The 26,699-nt window shown below is 38.1% G+C and overlaps 1 protein-coding gene across 10 annotated transcripts in view; it reads right to left on the reverse strand.

Moving 5' to 3' along the window:
• CFAP95 (cilia and flagella associated protein 95) overlaps window positions 1-26,699 on the reverse strand; it is a 138,084-nt gene that overhangs the window by 68,052 nt on the left and 43,333 nt on the right. For 4 of the 10 annotated variants that reach the window (XR_011431547.1, XM_023627227.2, XM_070248638.1 and 1 more), the window contains exon 5: window positions 18,715-18,781. The exons of 2 other annotated variants lie outside the window; for them this stretch is intronic. Coding sequence is in view for 6 of the 8 variants with exons in the window: in XM_023627227.2 (XP_023482995.1) it covers window positions 18,715-18,781 (67 nt within the window). In the remaining 2 variants the exon portion in view is untranslated. Of the gene's footprint in view, window positions 1-1,553; window positions 1,832-8,836; window positions 8,911-18,714; window positions 18,782-26,699 lie in introns of those variants that run through there. 4 more of the 10 variants (XR_001379671.3, XM_001490101.5, XM_023627229.2 and 1 more) reach the window with 4 other exon arrangements.

Raw genomic sequence — 26,699 nt, forward strand, 5'->3', positions numbered from 1 at the left:
TAATGAGCGTTAGGAGGGATTAAACTTGAATTTGTAGTCTGTGGGAGGAAAGGTAACTCTAGGTAGGTATCCACTAGAATAGGCAATATATAAAGAATTAACGTTATACATATGTAATATATATATTTATGCATATAAAATATATAAGTGTGTGTGTGTCTATATAGAGACATACTTTAAAGCAGCAAGAAATTATAGTAAAACTGCTGGTGAAGGCTTACGTGGCATATCCACATTTTCTTTATTAATTACCATTTCTCTGCTCACAACGCTTATAATCTTTCCCATATTTTGCTAATCGAGAGTTGGAGGCTGTGCTAAATTAGCATTTATCATGAAATACTATTTGATGAATTTATTTTTTTAAAGAAAAATAATGAGAGTAAATTTAGCTAGGCTGACCAAATAATTAACCCTGTTCTCAGAAGAAATAAAAGTTCAAATGTACCTCAAAGTCAACTGACTCAAAAGATCAAAAGAATGCACTTTTTATCTAACCCTGGGCAACCTACTTAAACCTCTTTGGGTCTCTCTTTGCTCATCTGTAAAATAGGAGGGTAAGTCAAAATAATTGATAAGATTTCTTCTAAATCTAACACCAGACGACTGGACTTTCCCATCAAAACCCTAAAGTTTCACTAAGGTTCTGTTTGCATTTCTGCTGTTCCACACACACAAAAAGTATTATCTTGAAAAAGGGCAAACACTACACTGAATAAATAATCACAGTTCAGGTCGCTACCATAGATAAATCAAAGTCCATAAATAGACATTCCCCCCCAACACACATACACACACACACATATACACACACATACACATACACACACATATGCACACACGCGCACACACACATACGCGTGCGCGCACACACACACACACACACTCACTGTTATTATAGGGCCAGTGTTGCCCAAACCTCAGCCATTTGAATTTCATGGCAAATCTAAATACCGCTTATATTTTTATCACTTAAAATTGGAATTTAAATTAGCTCACTTTTTAAAAATTAGCCACATCCTAAGCAATCATAAGCTTGATTGTGCTAGCTTTATGCATTTTTCCAATAAAAATTAAAATAAATATACAGTCCATAAATATAATGAAATAAAATTCTACCAAGTACCATCTAGAATTGCGTTGTATACCCTGAGTGCTACACATACTAAACTTTGGAAAGTACCAGAGTAGCTTGTGAAAAGAAGGATGTATACATACTGGTCTAGAATGTACGATTTTGTTCTTGTTTTTTTAACAAATACCATTATTTATTTATTCTTTCTTAAAGATTGGCATCTGAGCTACCATCTGTTGCCAATCTTCTTTGTTTAGTTTTTATTCCTCTTCCCAAGCCCCCCAGTACATAGTCGTATATTGTAGCTGCGAGTGTCTCTGGTTGTGCTATGTGGGATGCCGCCTCAGTATGGCTTGATGAGCGGTGCCATGTCCGTGCCCAGGATCTGAACTGGCGAAGCTGAAGCGGAGTGTGCGAACTCAACCACTTGGCCACGGAGCTGGGCCCAAGATTTTGTTTTTAAAGGAACCTACTAAAGTAACATTTCCATTGCATTTATTAGGGTAGAAAATCTTCAAGCGTTACATCCCTTATTCTTTCATTAGTTAGAGAATCTGATTCCATACATTATTTTAAAAAGGGGACAATAGGACCACCAGTCAATGGGAAGAGCTTTTGTTTTACATAAGAATTAGCATAAACCCCACTCTCGTCATGCCAAGTGTGGACACCAAATCTTTTGGAACCATTTAGATCTGTGAACTGAGAACGACATTTTCTGTGGACTATTGAATAATCATCTTGACAAGGATAATCCTATGGGGAGGGGAAAAAAAAGAGAAATAAAATTGAATGGCTGAAATATGTAAAAAGGAGTGATTTACAAAAGTTGATCTTCAATGTGTTAGCATTATCATGATCCAAGTTTAATTTTCAAACAATTTATTAATTTAATCTTTCAAATGTTTCAATGAAAAAAATGGCTATTGCATTTATAAGTACTTCTAATTCTGAAAGAAGAATGTAGTTCATAATTGTTTTATTTATAAAAGTAAAAAGATAAATTATTATACATTTAAAATTTTTCTAAACCATAAATATACAGCATAAAGAACAATTTAAATTTTATGATCATCTACATAAGACCAAAACAAGCTATCATTACATACTTTTTTAAAATTAATGTTATAATTATTCCAAAGAATAATATCTTCAGATATAACTTTAGTAATTGCTATCAAGTCATACTTGCCAGTAAAGCTCAAAGATTCATTCCTGTGAGAATTTACCTCAGTCTGATGTGGTATAATGTTTAAGGCATATATCCTTAGATCACTTCATGAAAGCTTCTATTGTAATACAATGAGACACTATCATTGACCATTTCCCAAAGGAAATATGGACTCTTTCAGATGACATCAAGGGTAATGGTAGACGAGGAACATAAAGCCCTTGAACTGATTATCTAATTTTTGCTTTAAATTGGTACTAATTTTAAAGCACTAAGACAATATTGAAATTAAATCACCCAAACTATAAAACGATGAAAGAACACCCAAATAGTTCTAATCTTAGGTTGACTTTATTGAAGATAACTGAAAAATTTAACCATATGTTCAATTATAACAATCGTTATAGTGTCTATGTATTTACTGAGTGCCTATTACGGGTTGGGCACGGTAGCTGAGTGTTCATATTTTTTAATCCATAACACGGCTCTGACGTAGGAATTATTACTCCCACTTTACACATAAGAAAAGGTCATTTGCTTAAAATCTCAGGAGAGAATTTAAAGAATGCCGATATTAAGTAACTCAGCCAGGACTGCCAACTAGCTATTTGACTGTAAGATCCATTATCCCTCCAGGACCCTCGTGAAATTCTTAATAATTAAGAGATGAAAAGAAATACAAACAATAAAATCCTAAAGCTACATAATATCCATGTCACTTTTCGTGCAGTTTGGGTTTCTGCTTTTTGTTGGTGGGTTCTATTTCTTTGGGGTTTGTGTGTTTGTTTGGTTTTGGTCAGGCAGAGGCCCTTTAAGTGAGATTGAGCATCACTGGCCCAAACTGCCCCCCAGAGGGAGGCAGGATCTGCTCATTCCCACCCCAGCCCTCGTGAAACTGAAGAGAGCTTCAAATGCAAGTTCAACGTGTTCCTTTCGCATCTCCGAGGCGGAGAGGATGATTTATTTTGATAAGATGAGTGACAAGATTAAATGTGATGTTTTAGGAAAAGGATTCCGGCAGCAGAAGGTATTAAAGACTGAAGGTGGTAAGGATTGGGTTCCGGAACTGTGATTAGAATTGGATTTCAACAACTCACATCTCATCAACTGATGGATGGGTAAACAAAATGTCTATCCACACAATGAAACATTATTTGGCAATGAAAGGAATAAAATACGGATAGATTCTATAGCATAGAGGAATCTTGAAAACATCCTGCTGAGTGAAAGAAGCTAAACCAAAAGATCACACGTTGATGATTCCTTATATAAGGTGTCCAAAATAGGCAAGTCTACAGAGACAGAAAGTAACTTTGCGACAGGATGGGGAGGGGGAGGAATAAGGAGTGACTGTTAATGAGTGTGATGGCTAATTTTATGTGTCAACTCTACTGGATTATGGGGGCACCCAGATATTTAGCTAAACCTTATTTCTGAGTTGTGTCTGTGAGAGTATTTCCAATGAAATTAGCATTTGAATTGGTAGATTCATAAAGCAGTTTGCCCTCCCCAAAGTGAGTGGGCATTTCCAATCCATTGAGGGTCTGAATAGAAGAAAAAGGCAGAGGAAGGAAGAATGTAGCTCCTTCCTGCCTGATTGCCTGAGCTGAGATATTAGTCTTATCCTGCTCTTGGTCCTCTGGTTCTCAGGCCTTCAGACTTGGACTGAATGACACCACTGGCCTTCCTGGGTTTCCAGCTTGCAGACAGCAGACTGTGGGACTTCTCAGCCTCCATATTGTGTGAGCCAATTCTTTATAATAAATCTATTTCCACATATATATATCCTATTGGTTCTATTTTTGTAGAGAAACCTGACTAATACAAAGGGCATGGAGTTTTTTTTGGAGTGATGAAAATGTTGTGAAATTGATCGTGGTGATGACTGTATGACCCTGGATATACTGAAGGTCACTGAATTGTATACTTTAAAAGGGTGAATTTTTATGGCATGTGAATTATATCTCAGTAAAGCTGTTATTTTTAAAAAGTGGCTAAGTAGGGGTGAGTAATCTGAAGTTAGGAAAACTGGTTAAGAGACTGTTGCCTATTACCATACACAAAATTGAATACCTCCCATTTTCAGTTGTATTGGTAAACCAGCTCTCCTGGCAAAAAAAAAAAAACCAAAAGCCAACATAACTTATTTGCAATATTTGCCAATTTCTGTGGTATAAATATTCCCACTATGAGTGACTTCAAGCTACCAAAGCGAAGTCAGTGAACACTGAGTTGGGAAGACGTGAGCATAATCAGCTCGTGCAAACTTTAAGAGGTGACTCCAGCTCACCCTGATTCCACTTCTCCCATTTCCCATTGTGTAGCCACCACACAATTTAGGTAGATTGCCCCTCTCCCAGCTCTAGGGGCGAATCTAACTGACCTAAGACAATCAGGATAATCTCACTCTACTCTCAGTGACGGTGATTGGTTCAGTGTTGGGCATGTGGCGTGAGTTTGTCCAAACAGAGTTAAGCCCAAGATTTTTGTTCAACGATTTAGGGGAAAGAAACACTTTTTCCACTATTGGACATAAATGAGGGAGCATCTATCTCAGGTTGCTATTGGCAGCCCTCCTATGACCAGTCTAGCATGAAACCAACATCATAAAAGGCAGATTTGAGAGTCAGTAAGAAGTATGACGACATTGCTGCATCAATCCTTCCTGAAGCCTGACTTTTCAAAAATGTGAGCCAATAAATCACTTTTATTGTCTGACCTGGCTTGAGATGGGTTTTGTACAACCTACTAGAAGCATCCTAAGCAACGTATACCTGAATAATCTGCAATATTGAAACACTGAGGTACTGAGAGTCAGAAGAGAAATGAGTCAAAACCAAGGGAGCAGGGCAAACATAAATAGTAGGAGTAAAGGCAAACAGTAAATTTACGACTAAGCATATAATCAGGAATCAGCAGGATGCAAATATAGAATAGGTGAACAAAGCAGGTTTTCAAAACTAAGAACAAACTATTAGGAACCTGGAGGATATAATCATTATAAGAAAGCAGAGCAAGTACGTTTTTCAAAGTTTAATACAAGAGGCACAAAGTAGAATAGAAGAAAGCAGCTGCACCAGACACCTTACAGGACCTTGATATCGACTGCGGCTCAGACCCAAGGCCAAACTGAGATGGTGGGAGGCTTGGACTAGCAAGTAATTTGGTGTACCACTCAAATGAAGTATACAGGTGGTAATCATTTCAAAATTATTAGTAGTTTTCCCCCTTCACTGTGTGTAGTTACCCATTTGCCTAAGGGGAGATCAAAATTTGTTTCAGAAAAAATGGCAAGCCAACAGTAAAGTGCTATCACCTTCTAACATGCAAAATATGATTTTTTTTTAGCAAGACTCAGATTATAGAGTTCTCCAAATGTCTAGAAAAAATATCCTTTGCCATTAAGGCTTAACTAAGAGTTGGAATGGATATGAAACCGGCTTAACACAAGGTAGACATAAGGGAAGCCATATTGTAAAAAAAGAGACCATGTTGTAACTTTGAATGACCTCTGACTAACTAACCCAGCTGGATGTGCACCCTCCAGGAGATCTACCTGTTCATAGATTTTATGACCCCTGCTAGTGCATATATCTCCCCGCTGCAATAAGACCGATAACTTCATTCTTTTGAGTTCCTTAGGAATGTGATGACCCCCCAAACAGAGAGTCTATGCTGATAGCCATCATCAGTGAATACTGAAAGATTTAGTGTGGCAACTCCCAGTCTGTAACACCAGAGGGTCAACATTCCTAATCCCCTCCCCTATAACCCACTGGCCTATATAACTGCTTCAAGTTTCTGTGCCCCCCTTAAGATGGTTCTTTTGGACATTAGTCAGCCATCTTCCCTCTTGCTGGCAAGCTATAGTAAAACATCTCTTCTCTGCCACCATCTTGCCTCTTGACGATTGCCTTTTGTCTTGCTGAGAGCAGATCATGCCCTTTGTGTGGTAACAGGAAGACAGAGAAGAGTCTGTCTGGGGAATTGTAGGAAGGAGAAAATAAGCAAAAAGGAGAAAGTAGGATAGCAGAAAGAGCCCATGTATTTCCCAATTTTCCCATCCTTAGACTTTAATCAGGCAGAGTCCCTTTGACCTAGACAGAGAGCAGTGCACAAGATACATAAGAATAATGGCAGAAAGGAATAGAGAGTCTCCTGGCCCCCACCCCTCATGAGAATTCTTTAAACAGAGCACTTCTCAGGCTGCTCTTTCATTTGCCTGCAGCATAGCCCTACCCAAGCAGGTGGAGAAACAGGGTCAGGCAGCAGGAGGCCTGAGAATCATCAATCCTGAGCCACTTTTGGTATCCTGTGGCAAGACAAGATCCTGGAGCTGGCCCCGTGGCCAACTGGTTAAGTTCACTCACTCTGCTTCGGCAGCCCAGGGTTTCACTGGTTCGGATCCTGGGCGTGACCTGGCACAGCTCATCAAGCCATGGTGAGGCAGTGTCCCACATGCCACAACTAGAAGGACCCACAACTAAAATATACAACTGTGTACTAGGGGACTTTGAAGAAGGAAAAGTAAATAAATAAATAAAATCTTAAAAAAAAAAAAAAAAAAAGACAAGATCCTGAAGTAGCTGCAAATCTACAGAGGGGAGTACTAACAGGGGCTGCAGAGCAGAACACTGGAACTTGGACTGAATGGGAGTCACAGAAGGTTTCTGTGGGATCTACAGTATCTATGGGAGTGGAAATGAGGCTGAGTCATTCTAAACATGCCATCTGGGCTCCAACCAAGCCCAGAAAGAGAGAAACAAAAAAAGACTGAAGGTTACAATGTCTACAGACTTTAGCTACTGATGCTGGCAAGGAAAAGGGCAACCAGATGGACTAGGGATACCACCCCGGAGACCAGAACAGGCAGAGAACACCGTACAAAAAACCTCACTCTTGTCCTCTGGCGTCAGGATGCTAAATCACATCCCTCTCTCCATATACCTGGATGCCATCTTAGGGAGAATTGCAGTTACTACTGCTGTATAACAAGCCAACCCATTGATAGGGGCGTAAAACAATAGCCATTTCCAGATTCTTTGGGTCAGGAACTTAGAAAGGGTACAGCAAAGACAGCATCTCTCTGCTCCATAGTGTCTGGGGTCTCATCTGGGAAGACTTGAAAGCTGGAAGTGACTTATGGGCTGTGGCTGGAAACCTCTCTCATTCTAAATGGTAGTTATTCTGGCTATCTGCTCAGACCTCAGCTGGCATTGTTGACTGGAACAACTGCACAGGTCTTCTCCATATGGTTGCTTGGGCTTCCTCATGCATAGTAACTGGATTCTAAGAATGAGGATGGCACAAAGAGAACCAGGAAGTAGTTGAATTGCTACCCTCAGAAGCCACATAGCATCATTTCCACCATCGCCACAGTTCACCCAGATTCTAGAGGTGGTAACACGGACTCTGCCTCTCAATGGAAAGAGTGTCAAAATCACTCTGTAGGAGCATGTGGGATGGCAGCACATGTTGCTGCCATTTTGAGAAAATAACAATCTCCCACAGGGAGAAAAGTAGTTGTATCGGGGTTCCCAACACCACTTCTAGGTTCGATGATTTGCTAGGAGGACTCACAGGACCCAACATATACTCGTATTTGAGGCTATGATTTAGTCAAGCAAATGGCTACAAAGCGAGATCAGCAAAGGGAAAGGGCACATGGGCTGAAGTCCAGAGGAAACCAAGTGCAAACTTCCAAGAGTCTTCTCCCAGTGAGTCACACAGGATGCACTTAATGCCCCAGCAACGAGTTGTGAAATGCTGGGGAAGCTCTCTAAAGACTCAGTAGCCAAGGTTTTCTTGGGGGCTGGTCATGTAGGCAGTCTCTGCTTCGCACATACCAAAATTCCAGACTCCCAGAAGAAAAGCAGGTGTTCAGCATAAACCACGTTGTTTGCACAGTTTAGGCACAGAGAACCATTCTTATTAAGGAATTTTTATCCCGAAAGCCAAGTTTCTAGATGCCAACTAGGGCCAACCTTGCAAGCAGGCTTTTTAACGATTAGCAGTCTCAGTTCTGCTATGTTAGCTCTTTTCTGCAAATGGGATGGGAGAAGATCTCTGAGAATGTGAATTTTTTTTAAAGGAAATTAAACACTGCCTATAGGAACTATTTAAATTATGGAATCAGACTAAGCTTTAAATGGATTGAAGAGTTAGTGTCTTCCCGCTGGTGGCAGGTTCAGGAAGAAGGTCAGTTATTAGTTAGACACATTTCCTCTGCATATGTGAGGTGCAGTCAGTTGCTATATTTTCAACACCCTAACGTAATATTTAAATGTTTGTTCAACATCTATTTAGTCGGGGTGGGAAGAAGCGTTTAGAAATTGTGTATAGAAACAGATTCAGGAATTACCACATGCTGCTGTTGGCTGGCCCACTATTCTGTGCTACACAGATCCTGAGTTCTGACAAGTTCCCTTAACATAGGACAGCCACTGCAGGCTTCTTCTGAGCCCTTCAGGGAGATGAGGGCAACTGGAAGGATATATCTGAGGTGTGGAACGAGTGGGCATCAGCACACAATGGCTTATGTAGAGCCGGACTGGAAGAGACATTTCACAGGAAGAACTTCAAGGACTTACCTGGCTAACTGGGGCTAAAGAACCAAGATGATCCACGGCTTCAAACCTGGATGGCTGGGAGAGTTTTAACACCACTAAAAAGAATAAGAAAGACATGGAGATGGGGAAGGACTTGTTTTAGGAAGGAAATGATGAGTCCATTTTAGATACTTTTAATCTTAGATGACAGTATAAAATCTTTATTTGGAAGGTGGTGCTGTGGGACAGATGGCTGGGACAGAGGTCAATGCCCTATGCACAGTAGTGACCATCGGCTGGGGAAAATATCTATAAAGAACATTATTGAGATCATGGATGATATTTGCATATGGACTGTGGATTACATAATTATACTGTACCAATTTTCCTAAGGTTAAAAACTTTACCATAGCTAAGTGTCCTTGTGCTTAGGAAATACACATTGAACTATTTACTGGTAAAGGGCACAATGTCTCCGGCCAACTCTCAAATGGTAAACAACTGGTAACTCTGGGTAAAGATTATATGGGAGCTCCTTGTGCTACTCTTGGAACTTTCCCACAAGTTTGAAATTACATAAAATAAGTTACCCCAAAAAAGTGATGGTTGGGGAGCCATGGAGTGGATGAATTCTCTGAGATTGTATAAAATGAGAAGAACATTGTTCTGGGATCCAAATCTTATTAGAGACACCCATGGTTGGGTCCATAAAGAAGCCAGGAAGGACAGAGAAGAAGAGAGTGTTGCAACGTCATAGATTCTGAAGGGAGAGGGAGGTGGAAGAATGCAGTTGTAGCCAACAATTTCTCACTTTCAAAGAAGCATCTGGAGCACAAGATCTGACAAAATACAACCAACGGTAAGAATCAATCCCATCATCTTTGAGTGTGCTTTTTCAGGGTAGTGTTGAGAAAGCAGAATGAAACATCCTGATAAAAGATGGAAAAGAAAGAGTGTGAGAGAAAGGAACACTGAGGGCAGACGGGCCCTGTGGAAACAGGCAACACTAGAGATGGAGCAAGAGAATCACCACGTGGAAAACCTGCTTTAAGGTTAAGAAAACTTCTTCCTTCCTTTTCTTCTCTTTCTCTTCCTTCTTCTTTTTAACAGATCGTGGAAAGACAGGTTAGTATGTTACAGGAGGGTCCTCTTGATGAGTGGGTCCCCCAGTTGACCTTCCCTCATTATGAAGGACAAACAATATGGTTTTATCTCTTATGTCAGTAAGATGTATCACTGTATCTTTAAGTGATGGGTATCTTACTCTTAGATCCCCATCCGCTCCCCACCCCACCCCCTTTGCCCCCTGGGTGCTATATTCTTACTCTAAGCACCGTTATCTCCCAAAGCCTTTTCCAGAATAAAATGACATTGATGTTCTTAGGCAACCTTATACCCAGTCCTCACGTACTTTTTCCCAATCTTCCAAGGTACTGTTCCATGGTTACACTTACTCTTATTTGATTTCATCCTTTTTCTTTAGGACAGTTTATTTTTGATAGCTTTATTGTTCAAGGTTATTTTCAGTTTTAGGCCTGCCTTATGGAACATCAGTAACTCTGCCTAATTTAATATTATAAGATAATTTGAAAGCATAGCCTCAACTCCTTCATCCAGATCATCCATAAAAATGTATAAGGGGCAATGTTTCCTGGCCAAATCAGTCACTGCAAACTAAGCTTGTGTCCACCATTAGAGAAAGCTATTAGCCACCTGGCATTCATACAGCAAAGACTGTTCTTCCCTAGCATGCCTGTAAGTGTGCTCATTTGGGGTACTGCATTTACTCTTAAACAGGTATTTGAGGTGACAGGCTTATTTATGTGAATGTCACATTGGATGGAATGAAAGTAGATATAAAAGTAGAGAGCTGTAGTATTTTGTTTCATTATTTTCATTACATATCATATACAAAATTCTTTAGCACTTATATGCACTTGACTGAAGACCTGCCTTCCCCTAATAAGGCTGTGTTCTAAGCACACATGCACAGTGATGTGGGAGGAAAAGAACAATTCCTCTACAGCCAAATCTACTTCATGAACCCTGGGGATCACGGGACATAGGCATCTCAGACAGATCCCTTCATTCATTTCCTTCACTACTTTTAAAATGATTTCATTTCTACTGGATATTTTTTCTCCCAATGACTGCATTACAGACATAGAGTAATTGGCAATGTAGCTATAATGAACATGTAACTAGTTGGATATATTTTTGTTACAAATTCAAGAAACATTTACTACCCCTTTTTATTTAATAAAATTTACAAAGGAAAGCATTTGTAACAAATACAGGTAATTTAACTAAAAGAAAATAGTCATGGTAAGTGCCAGGAAGTTTGGGCTATTGATATAAAACTAAATATTTGTATCATTAGTGAATCCGGTCATCATGAAGAAAAATATGGAGCTCTATATGAACGATCACTTCATCAAAAAAGCTGACTTTTAAAGATTAACATCATATAAACTTAGGAATGGCCAGCATCAAAAGCTAAGCAATCCACTATTAAACCTTAGCTATTGACACATTTTTCTTTCTCATGCACCAATTTTGATTGGTAGTATCATTTTAATCATATGAAACACAAATATTATTTTTCTTACTCCTCAGTCTACATTACGTGAGGATACCTGTTTTTATATTTATAATGGTGTAGTTAGGTATAAATCTGAGGCCCAGGGTTCTCTATTTTTAAATTTTTTGTTTTTTCTTCTTTACAAAGTCAAATATGTTCACTATAGAAACTAACGATAATCAAAAAGAAGAAAATAAAATCTCCCACAATCTCAAGTTCCTGAAGTAGAACTGAGCTTTTATGACTTGACATAGAAACAAAACAGAGATCATGGACAATTAACCTCAAAGGTAAAGGTATAGTTTAAGAGGAAACTGGTGTCTTTCCACTAAAAGGACACAACACTAAAACATACTTAAGAATCTGAGTTCCTGAGAATTCAGACCCACAGTTTGTCAACTGTTGGTGACATACGAGATAAGCAGGAGTTAAAATATTTATCTCCTAGTTTTCAAGTAGAGTTGAATTGAATGTCTGCCAATGTCCTTAATCAAAAAGATTACTTAGTCATGAACAACTATTAGGATGGGACAGGATCAATGCAAGAGAAACAAATCAAATAGTAGAATTTGAGAGCCAAAGAGTTAATAAAGTTATTCTGTCTTTATCAGTCAGCATCCCCCAAAGAAAAAGAACCAACAGGAGATGGATATATATGATAGATAGGAAGGATAGCTATCATCTATCATATCTATCCCTATTTGTTCTATTTCTGTATATATATCTCTCCATATATAAAGATGTGTATATACATAGAGAGAGAGAAGGAGAGAGATCTTTCCTTCCTTCCGTCCTTCTACTCACCCATCAGCAACTATATAGTTCCCCCAAAAAGACAAATCCTATTGTATCCCAATCAGCTAGGGAAGCTGTGGAAGCCTATGGAGCTATAGGAGCAACTGCCAGGAGATCCTAAGATTGAAACTGGGCCTAGAAAATGTGGTCCCTTAGTGCTGGCAGAATGCCATGAGACTCAGGACAAGAAGTGTCTGCCTGTAAGCTATAAAATCACGCCTACATCTATACATACAAGGTCAGCACACATGTGTATGACACACACTGAGATCTTTCAGGTATGGTTTTAGGGTCAGGAAGGCCACCTTCTACTTCTGAACCAAGTAAGAGAGGGCTGTTTCCATGGTTAACTAATGCTGGTTAGCAGCATTTTGGAACACCTTGACATTGATCAAAAAATACTAGGTACAATCACATGACCCCTTCCCTCTTCTCCAATTCCACCCCCAACAACTACCTCATTTGCAGAAGAATCTAAAACTCTCTCTCATTTCATGTTAGTCAATAGCACATAATAAACTAAACAAACATTTATCAAATGGCCATTATTCTTTTGTTAGTAGATATTGAGTCAGAACATTAAAAGGACAAAAAGGAGAAAATTAAATAGTAGATATAATAAGATGCAGTACAAAGACAAGTAGCACAAAAATAAAAGTCATAAAGACACATCACGGAGTCTGGAACATTACCTAGTTAAATTTCAGCCTTAATTTTCTGGAAAAAAGTTTGGCAAAACCACACTTTATTCTAGACTACAAGGTTTATACACGATAATTTCATGTGGCCAGATTTACATTGCACAACTTTTCATGCTAATATATTTTCAAAAGAGAACCCCCACACACAAAAAAAGAACAAGAGAAAAATAAAAGGACTGTCTGTGGTGGAATGGAATTATGGAAGATCAGGTGGACACAGAATGGAGCAAAGATACAAGGAAAGGGACTTCAAAAGAAGTGGGGATGAAAGCTAATGTAGTTCAGACACGTGATGGTTCCTACAAAGCCCTCGGTCTGTTCTCGATTCACTTTCTGTCCCAGCTCTTAGTGCTTTTCAGCAAGCCATTCTTTCCCTTATTTTCTTTTCAAGGCCCCTGGTAGGCATCCCATCCTAGGAAGCAGAAAACTAAAGGTAATTCCAGCCTCTGGGAAGTGTCTTTAATGTGAATGAGCCTAACTGAACAACAAAGGCTTTCTAATGATGTTATCCACCTCTGACTCCTAGCCAAGGTGCATTGTGGTCTGGGATGACTGATATTTATCAATCAGTACCCACCATCCAGTCAGACTGCACAACTCTTGGAGGCCTCTGGTCAAGCAGGTATTAAAGTTCCAGAGGCCCAGGCTAGGCCCACTCAGCCATGAGGCACAGGTGGCTAGGGCTCACAGGACTTTCAGGAGGCCACAAAAATGTTTTCATTTTTCTTAAAATCAGAATTTTCAAAATGAATATAACAACAATTTGAACATACTCAGTGCCACTAAATTGCACACTAAAAAAGGGCTAAAATATTATATATATTTTACCACAATAAAAAAAATGCAGATGCCATTTTGAAAAACTAACTCTATTAAATGATAGAGGCTCATAGCTAAGCCAGGAAATGATGCTGGTAATTTAATATCCATAAACATCTCAGGACAGAAACCAATGGTAGCTATTACACTGAAAATTTTGCTTAAAATAGGGTATACAAGTCCAAAGTACTTCCAAGAAAAAAGTGATTATTATATGCTTTAGTTTTGTGTAATAACATTCATTAGTATATCTGTAATAATTTCAAGAGGGTTAACAATAAGATGTTCATATAACATGGCCTAAAAGACAATAACAGAGTCATAAATAGGCAAGGAGACAGTGTAAAAGAAGGGAAAAAAGGTGGGTAATCTTTACAAAATGCCAATTAGAAATATAACCTAAGAAGTATATTTCTTTAATAAGCCTTTAAATCCCCTCCAAAAAGAATATAATCCAACTTGGATTGTATTTGTCTTTATACTAAAGCAGTTGTAAAATATACTGTTTAATTAATTTATTTTTTTAATGGAAGAAGGAGCCAAAGAAGGCAAAAGTGCTTAGGCCCCAGGAAAGCCATAAAGCAGCCCTGGGTCCCAGGAGTCCAGAGAAGGGGCTGGGGCTACTCAGGTGGCAAGATTCTGAGGGACTTAAGGCCACAGCGAATTTCCAATGAGCACAGAAATATCACTATTTTAACAATGCTATATCCAGACCAGTGCAAGGAGCCCCAGCAGTAGGACAGACCAATCTTGCTGTTGTTGGGAATAATGCTGAGCAGACGCAGCCCCTTTTCTCACCTACTATGCAACACTGCATGGACCCCTCGTGGTCAATTTGGAATGCATGCCAACTTTAAGATGTAATTCTCTCTTAAGAACTTCCCAGGCTTTCCAGCCCTGAATGAACTAGGATATGCAACACTTTTTGGTTTAAAGCTACTCATATGCCTGGAAAGATAATTCAATAGGCAGCTCTATTTAGGAAAACAAAATGGTACTTCACACTGGATAACAACCAAACAGATGTACCCCAATGGCAACTGCACAGCTGGGAGGAGCCGTTAACCTCCAAAGTGCTCCCACTGAGGGACTGGTGATTTGACTCAGTCTTTAGCCCCACCCTTCTTTCCTGCTGTCTTGTAGGCTGATTTCTAACACCCATATTTAGAATCTAGCCAACACTCTGTCTTACCATTTTTTCACCTTCTCAAATCAATGGCCTTGATTCCATTATAGAAACACTCCCAGGGCCACCTCCTGGGCTCTGTCATTCCCCAGAATTGTTCTACATCTGAAATTCCAATAAGTTCCAGTATATCCCTTTTGCTCATTCCTCCAATTCTTCTAGTTGTCTCACTCCTTCACTACTGCCATGCTTGCTTTTCTTTTATCTCAACATTTTCATTCCTTTGACCATTCAACTTCCTGAGTTTGCTAGTCCCTGCCTGAACTAATTCTTTTCCTTACTCATCCTGAGTGTGCTCAGTCGGCTCTCTACCATTATTCTCAGCTCACTTAGCCCCTGCTGTAAAGGCTCAGATACCTACAAACAGCCAGTCTTGGACCAATCCTCTAATGTATCTTCACTGCAACTTTTCCTCTATTTTGGTTCTTTGGGAGAAGGATGGCAAAGCTTTTAAGAGAAGGTATTTTTCATTGAAATTGGGATGAGCCATAATAAGTACCAAGCTTAAGAGGTGGAGTTATGAAGAAGTAGCTTGCAATTCGCTTCCATTTCTCTCCTTGGAAATGATTTCATAGTTTGCTAATACTCTGTATTTCCTTATTGATGTCTAGAGCTATGGGGTGTTATCTCGAGTTCCCTTTAGACTTCCTATAACGCTGTCCTACTTTACGCAAATATGAATTAAGCAAATGTAAGAGACCATAATATAAAAATTAATAAGGTCTCAATTCATGCACAAAATCTGAAATAATATGAATCCACATATTTTAAGATTTCTTCAGGAATTGCATAGTTGCAAAGGCTGTGGCCTCAGTGAATGAATGGTGAACTGTGTTTATGCTAAGGCCACATGGTGAAGTCTCCAGCAAGTAAAAATTATTCTCCCTCCTTAGCATTTTATGAATAATACACTTATTTATGTGCATGGTAACATCTACGTTGGAATTCAGTCACTATTCTATGGTTATTTAACCATCTGCTGACATGATCATTTAAAATATTTTTTGTATCCTGTGACAATGTAATGCAAGCATTCATTAAATGGGGGTGCTAGAAGCAGTGCTAAAAACATGCCTCAAAATCAATCACATTGGCATAGAACTTAGAAGTGAATGAACGAAACTCTAAATAAAGCCAAACAACTGCCACGGCATGCTGTGCTACTAATGTGGAAACAAGCCACATGAGAAATGGTAGAACTAATGCTGAAAAAATTAAAATCACAAATATAGAGCACGATAGCTAAGATTTATACACCCTGAGAATACATCCCACATTCTTTATGTTTATGCCTATGGGGAAATCAGTCCTTTGAATTTTGTGAATTTTTAATTATGTCTTGCAACGTCCTTTTGTTTAGAGATGGAGCTAAATCCCGTGTATATAAGGAAATGAGCCTGAATTGTATTTTTAAACAATATATTTGTTTCCTTGTGGTTTTGCTGACTATAAACCATCATACATGCTGTATTCGAAAAGTCTAAAAAGTGTAAAGATGAAGCAAATCACCTAGAATTCCACTATTCAATAGCTAACTTTATTAGCATTTTGACAGTTCCTTCAGTATATTTTTACATAGTTTAAGTATACATGCAATTTTGTATCTTAAAGTTTCTTTTAACTTTAAATGAAATTTTCCCAAGATACTAAGAAATATCTATGGACATTATAAAGGCTATAAAGTATCTCATCATATGATTATAATGTATTTAATTAGTACTGCTCCCACTACTAAAACGTTAGGTACTTTCCAAGTTTTGCCATTGTAAATAATTCAGTGATGAGTATCTCTGGATATAAATTTTATCCCTAGTTTGAATTATTTTTTCTTTGGGGAAATTTCTTAAAACAAGAATGATGAGATCAAATAGTATCTTGATACCTATTGCCAAATTCCTTTCCAGAAAGATTAAAACAATTTACAATCTTCCTGGCAACAGATAAAAGTGCCCATCTCACCCCATCTTCACTCCACTGAGTATTATTATTTTAAAAAATATTGCCAATTTTATTAGCAAAATAAATCATTGTTTTAATTCACATCTTTTATTATTTGTAAATTGGGATTTTACCTACATTTATTAGCTAGTTAATTATATTTCTTACTTTGTAAACTGTCTATATATGTCCTTTGCTCATTTCCCTAGGGTCTTAACATTTTTCCTGCCAATATATATGAGTTCTTTTTGTATATTATCCATAATATACACAATTAGCACACAAGGCATATTAACCATAAGCTATCATATTTGCTTTTTTTAATGGCTTGAACGCTATTTTTTAATAAAATAAATAAATAAGAATATAAGATAAAATGAAGGTGGTATCATGAGTTCTTTACTTCCCTAAATTGGTTATGTCACCATTTCGAAAAACTTTCAATTATTCTCAAGCTGTGCTACTGTTTCAAAAAACTTTTGATTATTTTCAATCTGTTTATTCTTTCAAATAAGTCTTAGAATCTTAGAGTTCTGATAGAAAACAAAATCCATTGGGATTTTTATTATCATCATATTAAATTTATAAATTTAACTTACAATTAATTTAGTTTTCCAGTCCCCTAAAATGGTAGTTATTCCCCTGTATTTGAGATTTCTGTCTCTATTACCTTTGGGTTCATATTAAAAAAGAAAGAAAGAAAAGAAAGAAACAACAGCTTCAAACAACAATTTATCATTATCTTCTTCTTGGACTCTCTCATGAGTTGCAATCAGATGGCAGAGAGAGCTGCAGCCCAGGCTCACCTGGACTAGATGCCCAAGATGGCTTCCTCAATCATAAGTCAAGCTCATCAGTGTTCCTCCTCATGGCCTCTCTCCAGCAGAGCCACCTCGATTTCTTACATGGTATCTCAGGCCTCCAAGTTGGAAGCAGTCTTAAAGCTAGCCTAGATCTAGCATAGGGTCACTTTTTCCACGTTCTATTGATCAAATCAGTCACCTGACAGCCAAGATTCGAAAGGTGGAAGAATATTCACCTCTTGCTGGGGAAGTGGCCTGTGCAAACAGCAAAGTCTGCCATCTTTGGAGACAAACTACCACACCTTCTTTTGTGTTTGATCTAGAATTTTCCTCATAAAAGTATTTTAAATTTGTGTTGCTATCATAGCACAAATCTGTATGTTTTTTCTTTTATAGTTTACTAAGCAGTTAGCGCTGACATGAAGGAGAGCTATGGTATTTGATATACTTATTTCGTATTCAATCACCTTACTAAATGGTCTTATTTACTCTAATTACTTCTTAGTTTAGTATCTTGGTTATCCTAAGAAGATAATCATACTATGTGAAAATGAAGATGACTTTTTCCTCCCCTTTTGCAACAGTTAAATCTCTTATCTATTGTGCTAGTTAAGACTTCCAGAACAAGACTAATAGGAAGCAGCCTTGTCTTGTTTCTGTTATATAATTTTTAAAGTACAAGTATGTTGAAGTTATAAACCAGACATATTTTATCAACATACACATTTCCCAGAGCTAAATTAAGCCACTTTTATGTCTCAATGCAATACAAATGAGTAGAAAGGTAGGTTTTTATTCCAGATAAACTGAATTCAGGAAGGGGACAATAAAACAAGATAGGAAGAAAGTAACTAATATATTTTGGACACTGCAATATTTTCTCCCTGTAATCTATAAACTTCCAAAAATAAATCATAACCATAAAACATTCCATTGACTCCCACAAATAGCTAATATCTCTAAATAATATAAAACATCACAAATCTCAGCAATTTGTCCTTTCTTCCCAAGCTTGACTATTTACATTAGATGGAAAGAATCATTTTAAGTATATAAATAAGTATTAGAATATGGCTTTTCAGCCCTCTTATACTCACAAGTGGAGTTGTAGCCTGATAATCATATGGTGGAGCATATTCTTCAGCGTATGTTGTCAATGTACACCTAAGAGGGATAAGTCAGTATTTGAGAAAAGAATGACTCCAAAAAGAAAGACCTTTTAAATTTTTAGTGGTATAACTTTACATGACATAAATACCATTTCATGTAAAGGAAGATTGGCCCTAATAAAACTTTTAAAACCCGCAATGCTCCAATACCTTATTTACAGTGCTACCTCCCAGCAGCGGGGTGCTCTTCCTTCAATTACTTTCAATTCAGCACCACCTGCTACTCTCCTATACTAATGATGCTCTATCAATCCCAAGTCCCTCAACCCAGGGGCAGCCCAGACTTTTGGGATTCTCTTTACCATCCACTTTCTGCCTCTCAAACATTTTTGATGCTATGCCCCATGATCTCTGCTAGATGACAACTGAGGAGATAATAGAAGACAACCTGGTGGACTGAGATTACATGGCTTCCCCAACCTCCACCCCATTAAACACACAGAAATCCTGGATGAACTACATCCGCCCAGCCCCCAGCTCTACATGCACAGCCAAACTCAAAGGGAAACCCTGAGGTGCTAGAAATGCAGAGGATACTCGTTAGAATGAGTGATGTTCCATTAGAATGTCCCATTAGATGTCCCTCATTAGAATGACACAGAATGATTAAACTGATGTCCCAAAGCTGAGGCTGGAGTTTGAACTGCACAACAAGGGTAGGAGACACAGTCTTGGGTTCACAGAAGGCAAAGAGCTGAATTCCTGCTTACAGCCAGGAGTCTGTAAAGGGTGTACTTCCACGTAAAAGAGACTAAAGAAACTCCAGCCATCAGTCCAGGGAAACTTGCAAGAAAGTTTCTCTCTTTTTGGAACTCAGGGTGGGGGAAAATATTATTCTCCTATGAGAAGTTAAAGCCCTACTTCTGTTCCTGGCCAGATTATGGGACTAGATGGTCAAAGAAACTCCTCTGAGAACTGCACACCTAAAAATGTTGGGTACAAGGAAATTTAAACATTTTAATGTATGGCTGAGGTGGTGGGGAAGTAAGAGAACTCAACCAGTAAAAAAATTCCAAGACAAGAAGAAAGTCCAACCCAGAATTGTTATTGGGTACAGGTGCTTATATTTTTCTGGTGGTAACCAATTCCTGTCAGGCTTTCAAGGTGTGGTTCCAGAGTAGCAGCCTTAGCATTACCTGGGAACTTCTTAGAAATGCAAATACTTGGGTCCTACCTCAGATCTATTGAATTAGAAACTCTGTGGGTAGGGCTCAGCCATCTGATTTTTTTTTTTTTTTTTTTTTTTTTTTTGAGAAAGATTAGCCCTGAGCTAACATCTGCTGCCAATCCTCCACTTTTTGCTGAGGAAGACTGGCCCTGAGCTAATAACCATGCCCATCTTTCTCCACTTTATACATGGGACACCTGTCACAGCATGGCTTGACGAGCAGTGCATAGGTCTGCACCTGGAATCTGAACCAGCGAACCCCAGGCCACCAAAATAGAATGTGCAAACTTAACCACTGTGCCATGGGGTTGGCCCCAGCAATTTGAGTTTTAACAAGCCCTCTTGGTGATCCTGATGAATACTAAAGTTTGAGTGTTGGCAATTAAAAGAACAAAAATTAGAAGTGTAACTTTCAAACCAGCAAAGGGGATTTTTTTTTCTTTTTTGAGGAAGATTAGACCTGAGCTAACATCTGCTGCCAATCCTCCTCTTTTTCCCAAGGAAGACTGGCCCTGAGCTCACACCCAGGCCCATCTTCCTCTACTTTATATGTGGGATGCCTACCACAGCATGGCTTTACCAAGCAGTGCCATGTCCACACCCAGGATCCAAACCAGCGAACCCCAGGCCGCAGAAGTGGAACATGTGAACTTAACCACTGTGCCAACGGGACGGCCCCGCAAATGGGATTTTTAATGTAAAAAACCAACCTCATAGAAAGTAGGAAAGGAGAACAAAAAGAAGAGAAGAAAATCATTTCCGCTTGTAAGACAAATTAAAATCACAAAAATAAAATTAAATATCTTTGCAACCACAATGAAAGTAAAGAGGTTAAACCTAACAGCGAAAGTATTTTCTCAGACTTAAATTGAAATCAAATTGTGTTATATAGTCCAACTCTATGCTTTTATACCTAAAATTATTTTCAAAGAAAGTTTGAAAGTAATGATGAGGATTTTTAGATTGGTTAATTTTAAAACTACAGATGAGAAGCAGGCTCTGAGGGGTGGAATTTGCTTGTCCCTTTGTTGGGAAACATTTACATTTCTAAGGGAAACCTCTATCTGTGAAGATGCTTCCCTCTCTGTGCCAGGAAGAAGGGGGATGGCCTTATCTCTAGAAACTCTTAATCAATGCCAGAGGCACGGACTTAAGTTGTTTACTGTCTGGCAACCTCATGTAACTGACCCCCCCCCCCCCCCCCCCCGCCCCCCGCCAAATCCTCCTTTGTCTTTAGCTGAGGATAATATTCAAGCGGTGACTTCTGCCATTTACTCAATCCGGTTTGATTCTTATCTAAAAGTTGTGGGACCACCAAATGGCTGGACCCTACAGGCACTGATACCATTTTAACTTTTTTGCATATTCTTTGTCTTGTAAAGAGATAACTCACATACCTATGCCTTAAATTTAGCTCTAACCCTCAACTTGGGGCAGCAGAAGCTCTGACTGCCCATGGGTCCTGTCCCCATGCTATTCTATTCTCTAAATAAAAGAGCACTACTGCCAGATCTTAAGAGTCTAAGAAATCTTTCTTTTGACTCCTCGGCTCACCGACCCCACATCAGTAAAAGAATATAAGAAGATATATCCAGCAAGTATTAACCAAAAGCAAGTTAGTGTTCTCATATTAATATCACATGCAATAGACTTTGAGTCAAAAATTATTAGTTATAAAGATCATCACTTACTGATTAAAGGAACAAGTCATCAAAAAGATATAATAATCCTAAGTCAATAAACCTAAAAACACATAGAATATGTAGGGCAAAAAATGACAGAATCACAAAGACAAAAATGACAAACCCACAGTCGGAGAGCAATATTATAACACACCCCTAGATCCTTTGGTTCCTTAAATCCAAATCTCTACTGACATCCTCCAAAACCATACATGTCAACAGCAAAGCAAATAAAATCACACAACCACACATGTGTAGAACACAACAGAGGCTAGAGAAGACTATAAACTTCAGCTTATGTGTAGTTGGGAGAACAATCCAGAATCAGGAGAACCAGATACGGAGCCCATGCTGGAGCAAAATCAGGCAGAGATTACATGGAAGAGGAGAGAGTGGCAAATCCCTACTGAGGATGGAACACAGAGGAGATGGCCCCCAGAGAGAGAGCATCCTTCCCTGATGGAGAAATACTGAAAATGAGTCTGAGACCAGAGGATGTGAATGTTGGCTTTCCAAGAAAGAGGTTTGGAAAGCATGCAAGACAACAATGGCAGTCTTGAGAAGGTGCTGCCTCTGGGAAAGCGGAGGGCAACTTGCAAGGTAAAGAAAAATAAGAAATCAAGCCCAGAAATTAAGAGTCCTAGAACTATCACTCTTCCAAAAGAGACATCATTAAGGAAATAAAGTTCGCTTCACTGTTCCAACAGAAGAGGGCAATCTTGAACTAAGATATTGAAGAAACTGCTCAAAGTTCTCATTGCCCCTCCAAAGAATTACCTCACTGTGGCTAGTTCAGGAAAATTCAACATACTTAAAATGAACAGAAAAAGGTAACAATACTATGAGAAGAAAACAGTAAATGAGAATCAAAACCAAGGTGATGAAAATATTCTCCCAGAAACATTCCTAAACAGTCACAGAAGTCCTCCATCAGCATTTCTATTCAACGATGTACTGGAGATTCTAGCAAATGCAGTAAAGCAAACAAACGAAAAGCATAAGTATAATAAGTAGAACGGAAGAAAAAATTTTCATCTTCCACAGATGATAAGATTGTCTACATTAAAAAAATCCAAGAGAATCGACAAATCATAGCAATAGGCAAGTTTCAGGAAGGCTGTTGGACACAAGGTCACTATACAAAAATAGCATATCCATATACTAGCAACAAGAAATTAGAAAGCATAATTAAAGTGGAAAAATCCCATTTATAACTGCAATAAAATTTCTAAGGTTCTTATAGGAATACAGCTTACAAGATTTACAAGACGTTTATGGAGAAAATTATAAAATTTGTTGAAGGACACAAAATAATTCCTTTATTTATAGATGGATGATTCAATATATGTTACATATGTGTGTGTGTGTATAATTTCTAAAAGGTGTATAGTCTGACATTTTATATATAGGTATTGATTAAATTATAATTTAAAACTTCCATTGATCAAAGGACACCATAAACAGTGTTACAAGAGAAGCCACAGACAAGAAGATATTTATTATAAAATTAGCCAAAACAAAATTAGTACCCAGAATAAATTAAAAATTTCTACAAATCAATAAGAGAAAAAATCCCATATAAAATGAACAAAGGCTCTAAACAGTAGAAGACATCAGAATGGCTAATAAATATTGAAGATAAATTCAGGCTTAAAATTCAGTCTTAAATTCAGAAATAAGCAAAACGCAAAGTAAAACAACATTGAGGTACCAGTTTATACCCATTAGATTGGTAAAAATTAAAGATCTTTATAATGTTTACAAGGATATAAAAGAATGAGTACATTCATACACCATTGGTGACAATATCATGCAAAATTGAAGGTGCATATATCTTAGGACCCAGTAATTCTATTTCTGAGTATAAAGAAACCCTTGCATACATTCTCAAGGAGACATGTATAAGAATATTCAATGCAGCCTTATTGTAATAGTGAAAATTCAGAAGCTAATGTCCATCAATAGGGTAGATATATTGGATGGCTGTTTAAGTCATTTCTCTAAAGAAATATGAAGCAAATATATAAAAGTATTAACTTACATTATACGCAGGTAATGAGTAGACGCGTGTTTGACGAGGATTTTCTATGGAAATATTCCACAATTTTTAAATGTATTAAGTGTTACTAGATGACAATGAACTTGTTTCCCTACTGTATTTTCATCCAAAGTTATGATTCAAATGATAAGAATATCAGTCAAACATCAGAGTGTTGCTTTGGGCAGGCCAACCTTGCAAGGCAACACTGGGCATCTCTGAACTCACTTAAAGCAAGCAGAAACCCATTGCACCCATGTTCGGGTCCTCCTCCCTCTCTTTATTATCACCTCCCAGCATAGAGTTAGATACAATGTAGGCACTGAGATATATTTATTGAATAAATAGAGCAATAAAAATAAAATTAGAATATAAAGAGATATAGATTTATTACAACAAGAATTCAAAGTAAATAGAGGTGGAAGATTAAAATATTCAGTTATCTTTTTGAAAAGACAATGTGGCTCAACAAAATGGAAACTTTTATAATACTGAAGGATGACTTTCAGTCAGTTACTTACAAACTCTTTTTGATCCCCCTTTTCTTAATCTGAAGAACAAGGCAACAATCTTTAAGTGACACATTTCATCAAACTTGAAATAAGATGGTCTTTTGAGAATAAAAATATGGAAAATCAACATGGATCTTCCTCATAGAAATCAGCTTAAGGCTGTAGCAGAATAAAGAATATAAAAAAAGAACAAGTCCATTGGAAGAAAAATGGCCTTCAGAGAAACTCAGAAAACTAAGAGATAAGAAACATAAGGGGGGCATTGGTTGTCCTCATTGTTTTGGGGAAGAGGCGTCCCAGCTCATAAATAGACCTCTCTGGTTCTTGGAGAAGAGCTGTAGTACATCAAGGCCAGTGCTGCAATCTGACTTAGGGCAGCCAACAATGACTTTAATTCATTGTCTGGAACCACCAGGAACAAGCCTGTGCTACGTGGCCCTGCTCGATCACTCCATCACTAGCCGTAGCTGTTAAGTCCAACTATCAGCCTCTAGCCCACATCCAGTCAGGGCTCTTCCATGGGATTTCTTAATAGAGACCAACAGGAAAGGGCCAATCACTCTCCTGTGATGAGAACCATGAGATGTAACATCCCTACCTTCAGAGGGAATAAACGAAGCCAACAGAAGAGAATCCTTGAGGTTTTCTAGTCCCAATTCCAGCAGTCTCTGTAGCCCAACTCTTCCATGGACTTTCTCAGAGTTCCATAAGGTATTCCAGTACCCTTTTAAAAACTCACCTTTTGGCCCAAGATAATTTTAATTGTGCGCCTGTCACTTACAACTCAATGAGTCCTGACTATTACAATCAGGCAAGCAGAGTCAGAAGACATCAATCACTGTAATCGATCATTCTCACTCGGATTCCAAACACAATGAACAACATTCTGATTACAGCTTAGCCTTCTATATGGTTTTTTACTAAGAGACCGAATGCTTTCAAAAAAGTGAAAGATTTATACAATCTGAAGAGAAACCAGAGTATTGAGAATGCTTTTATTAGGCTGACATAACTGATATGCTTGAACATTTTATTTCTCACCATAAATTAACTAATTAAAATTCTGGCGTTTCTTGTGAGTTTAATGAGCACAAGTCAATCTCCATGAGTCAGATAAATTCTGAAGCACAGATAAAATAATCTTTCTGAAAATGTAAAACTGAAGACCAGATGCTAGTAAATTCACCAGGATAATGCCACACTGTAAGGATGCTTGGAAGTTGAACAACTAGCTTTCACCCAGCACCACCTACAATTTGCCACGCACACCCTCTTCAACCTTTAATGGTTGTAAGGTAGAGAACAACTAAAGATGTTTTGTAAGATGAGAAAGGAAAAGTCTGATATTGAAGTTAGAATTTAAAGCCACGGTACTAATTAAAATACCTACACCTGCACTAACACTGGTGGTAACGTGCAAATCTATCTTGCCTTTGTACGTCCTATATCCTCTGTCTAGGGTGCCCTTCTCTCCTGTTTATCTGGCTAACTCCAACTCACCCTTCACGACTCCGCTCAGATGTCACTTCTACCTGGAGGCCTTTCCTAATGTTCCAAACCTGAAGCATGTGCTCCCATTGTATCCTATGTTCACCCTAGCATGTTGCAGTGTGTAGACTGGCTCATTTAACACCTATTCCAATCTCCCTTCTCCCTTGTCTTTCTCTAGTTAGAAACGGAAAACATTCATATAGTCAAGGGTGGCCATGTCACAGTCTATCCAAAAGATGTAGGATGAAGATGCTGAAGAGGGTTTCCCTTTGCCTCTTCACTTTCCCACTTCTTTCTTTCCAGAACAGATTGATGTTGGGAGGCATAGCAAACATCTTGAGACTATGAGGATGACAGCTACCTAGCAAAGCTTGTAGAGAAGAAAGACAAAAAGTTAGCCAGATCCTTGATGACACTGTTTAGGTGCCTACCAGTCTTGAGCTCCCTTATATTTCATGTCAAGTGACCAAATTCCTTAATTATTCAAGTTGTTATTAGTTAAGTTTTCTCTTACTTTCAGCCAAATGTATTCCTTACTGATACATGATGAGAGTATTGACTGGTTATTTTTCTGTCTCACGTACTAGACAATGAGCTACATCAGGAATGAGGGTGTCTTTTGTCTCTATATCCCAAGAATCTAATTGTTCCTAATACATAGTAGGCACTCATTAAATGTTTAGGTTGAAAGAATGAATTCAGATATGTGAGACAAATTTAACTTCTTCAGGCCTAATAATTTTTGGAAGCCATCTGAAAGAACAATATAAGGCTTACATGTTAGAGTAATAATTTAACTATGTAGGTGCCCAATATGTAATCAAGTTAAATACAGACAGCAGCAAAGATTTTTGTAATTTTGGAAAGTTCTTATTCCTGTGAAATAATCTCTATGGATCAAAGACACATACTATAGTCCTATCCACTGGATCCACTGAAGGCTTTAAGTAACTACAAATAATAATATTTTTATGATAACCATGTAGACTTTCAGTATTAGAAAGAGTAATACTTGTAATTTT

This window comes from Equus caballus, chromosome 23 (assembly GCF_041296265.1).
Source record: "Equus caballus isolate H_3958 breed thoroughbred chromosome 23, TB-T2T, whole genome shotgun sequence".
In the NCBI taxonomy this organism is placed as follows: domain Eukaryota; kingdom Metazoa; phylum Chordata; class Mammalia; order Perissodactyla; family Equidae; genus Equus; species Equus caballus.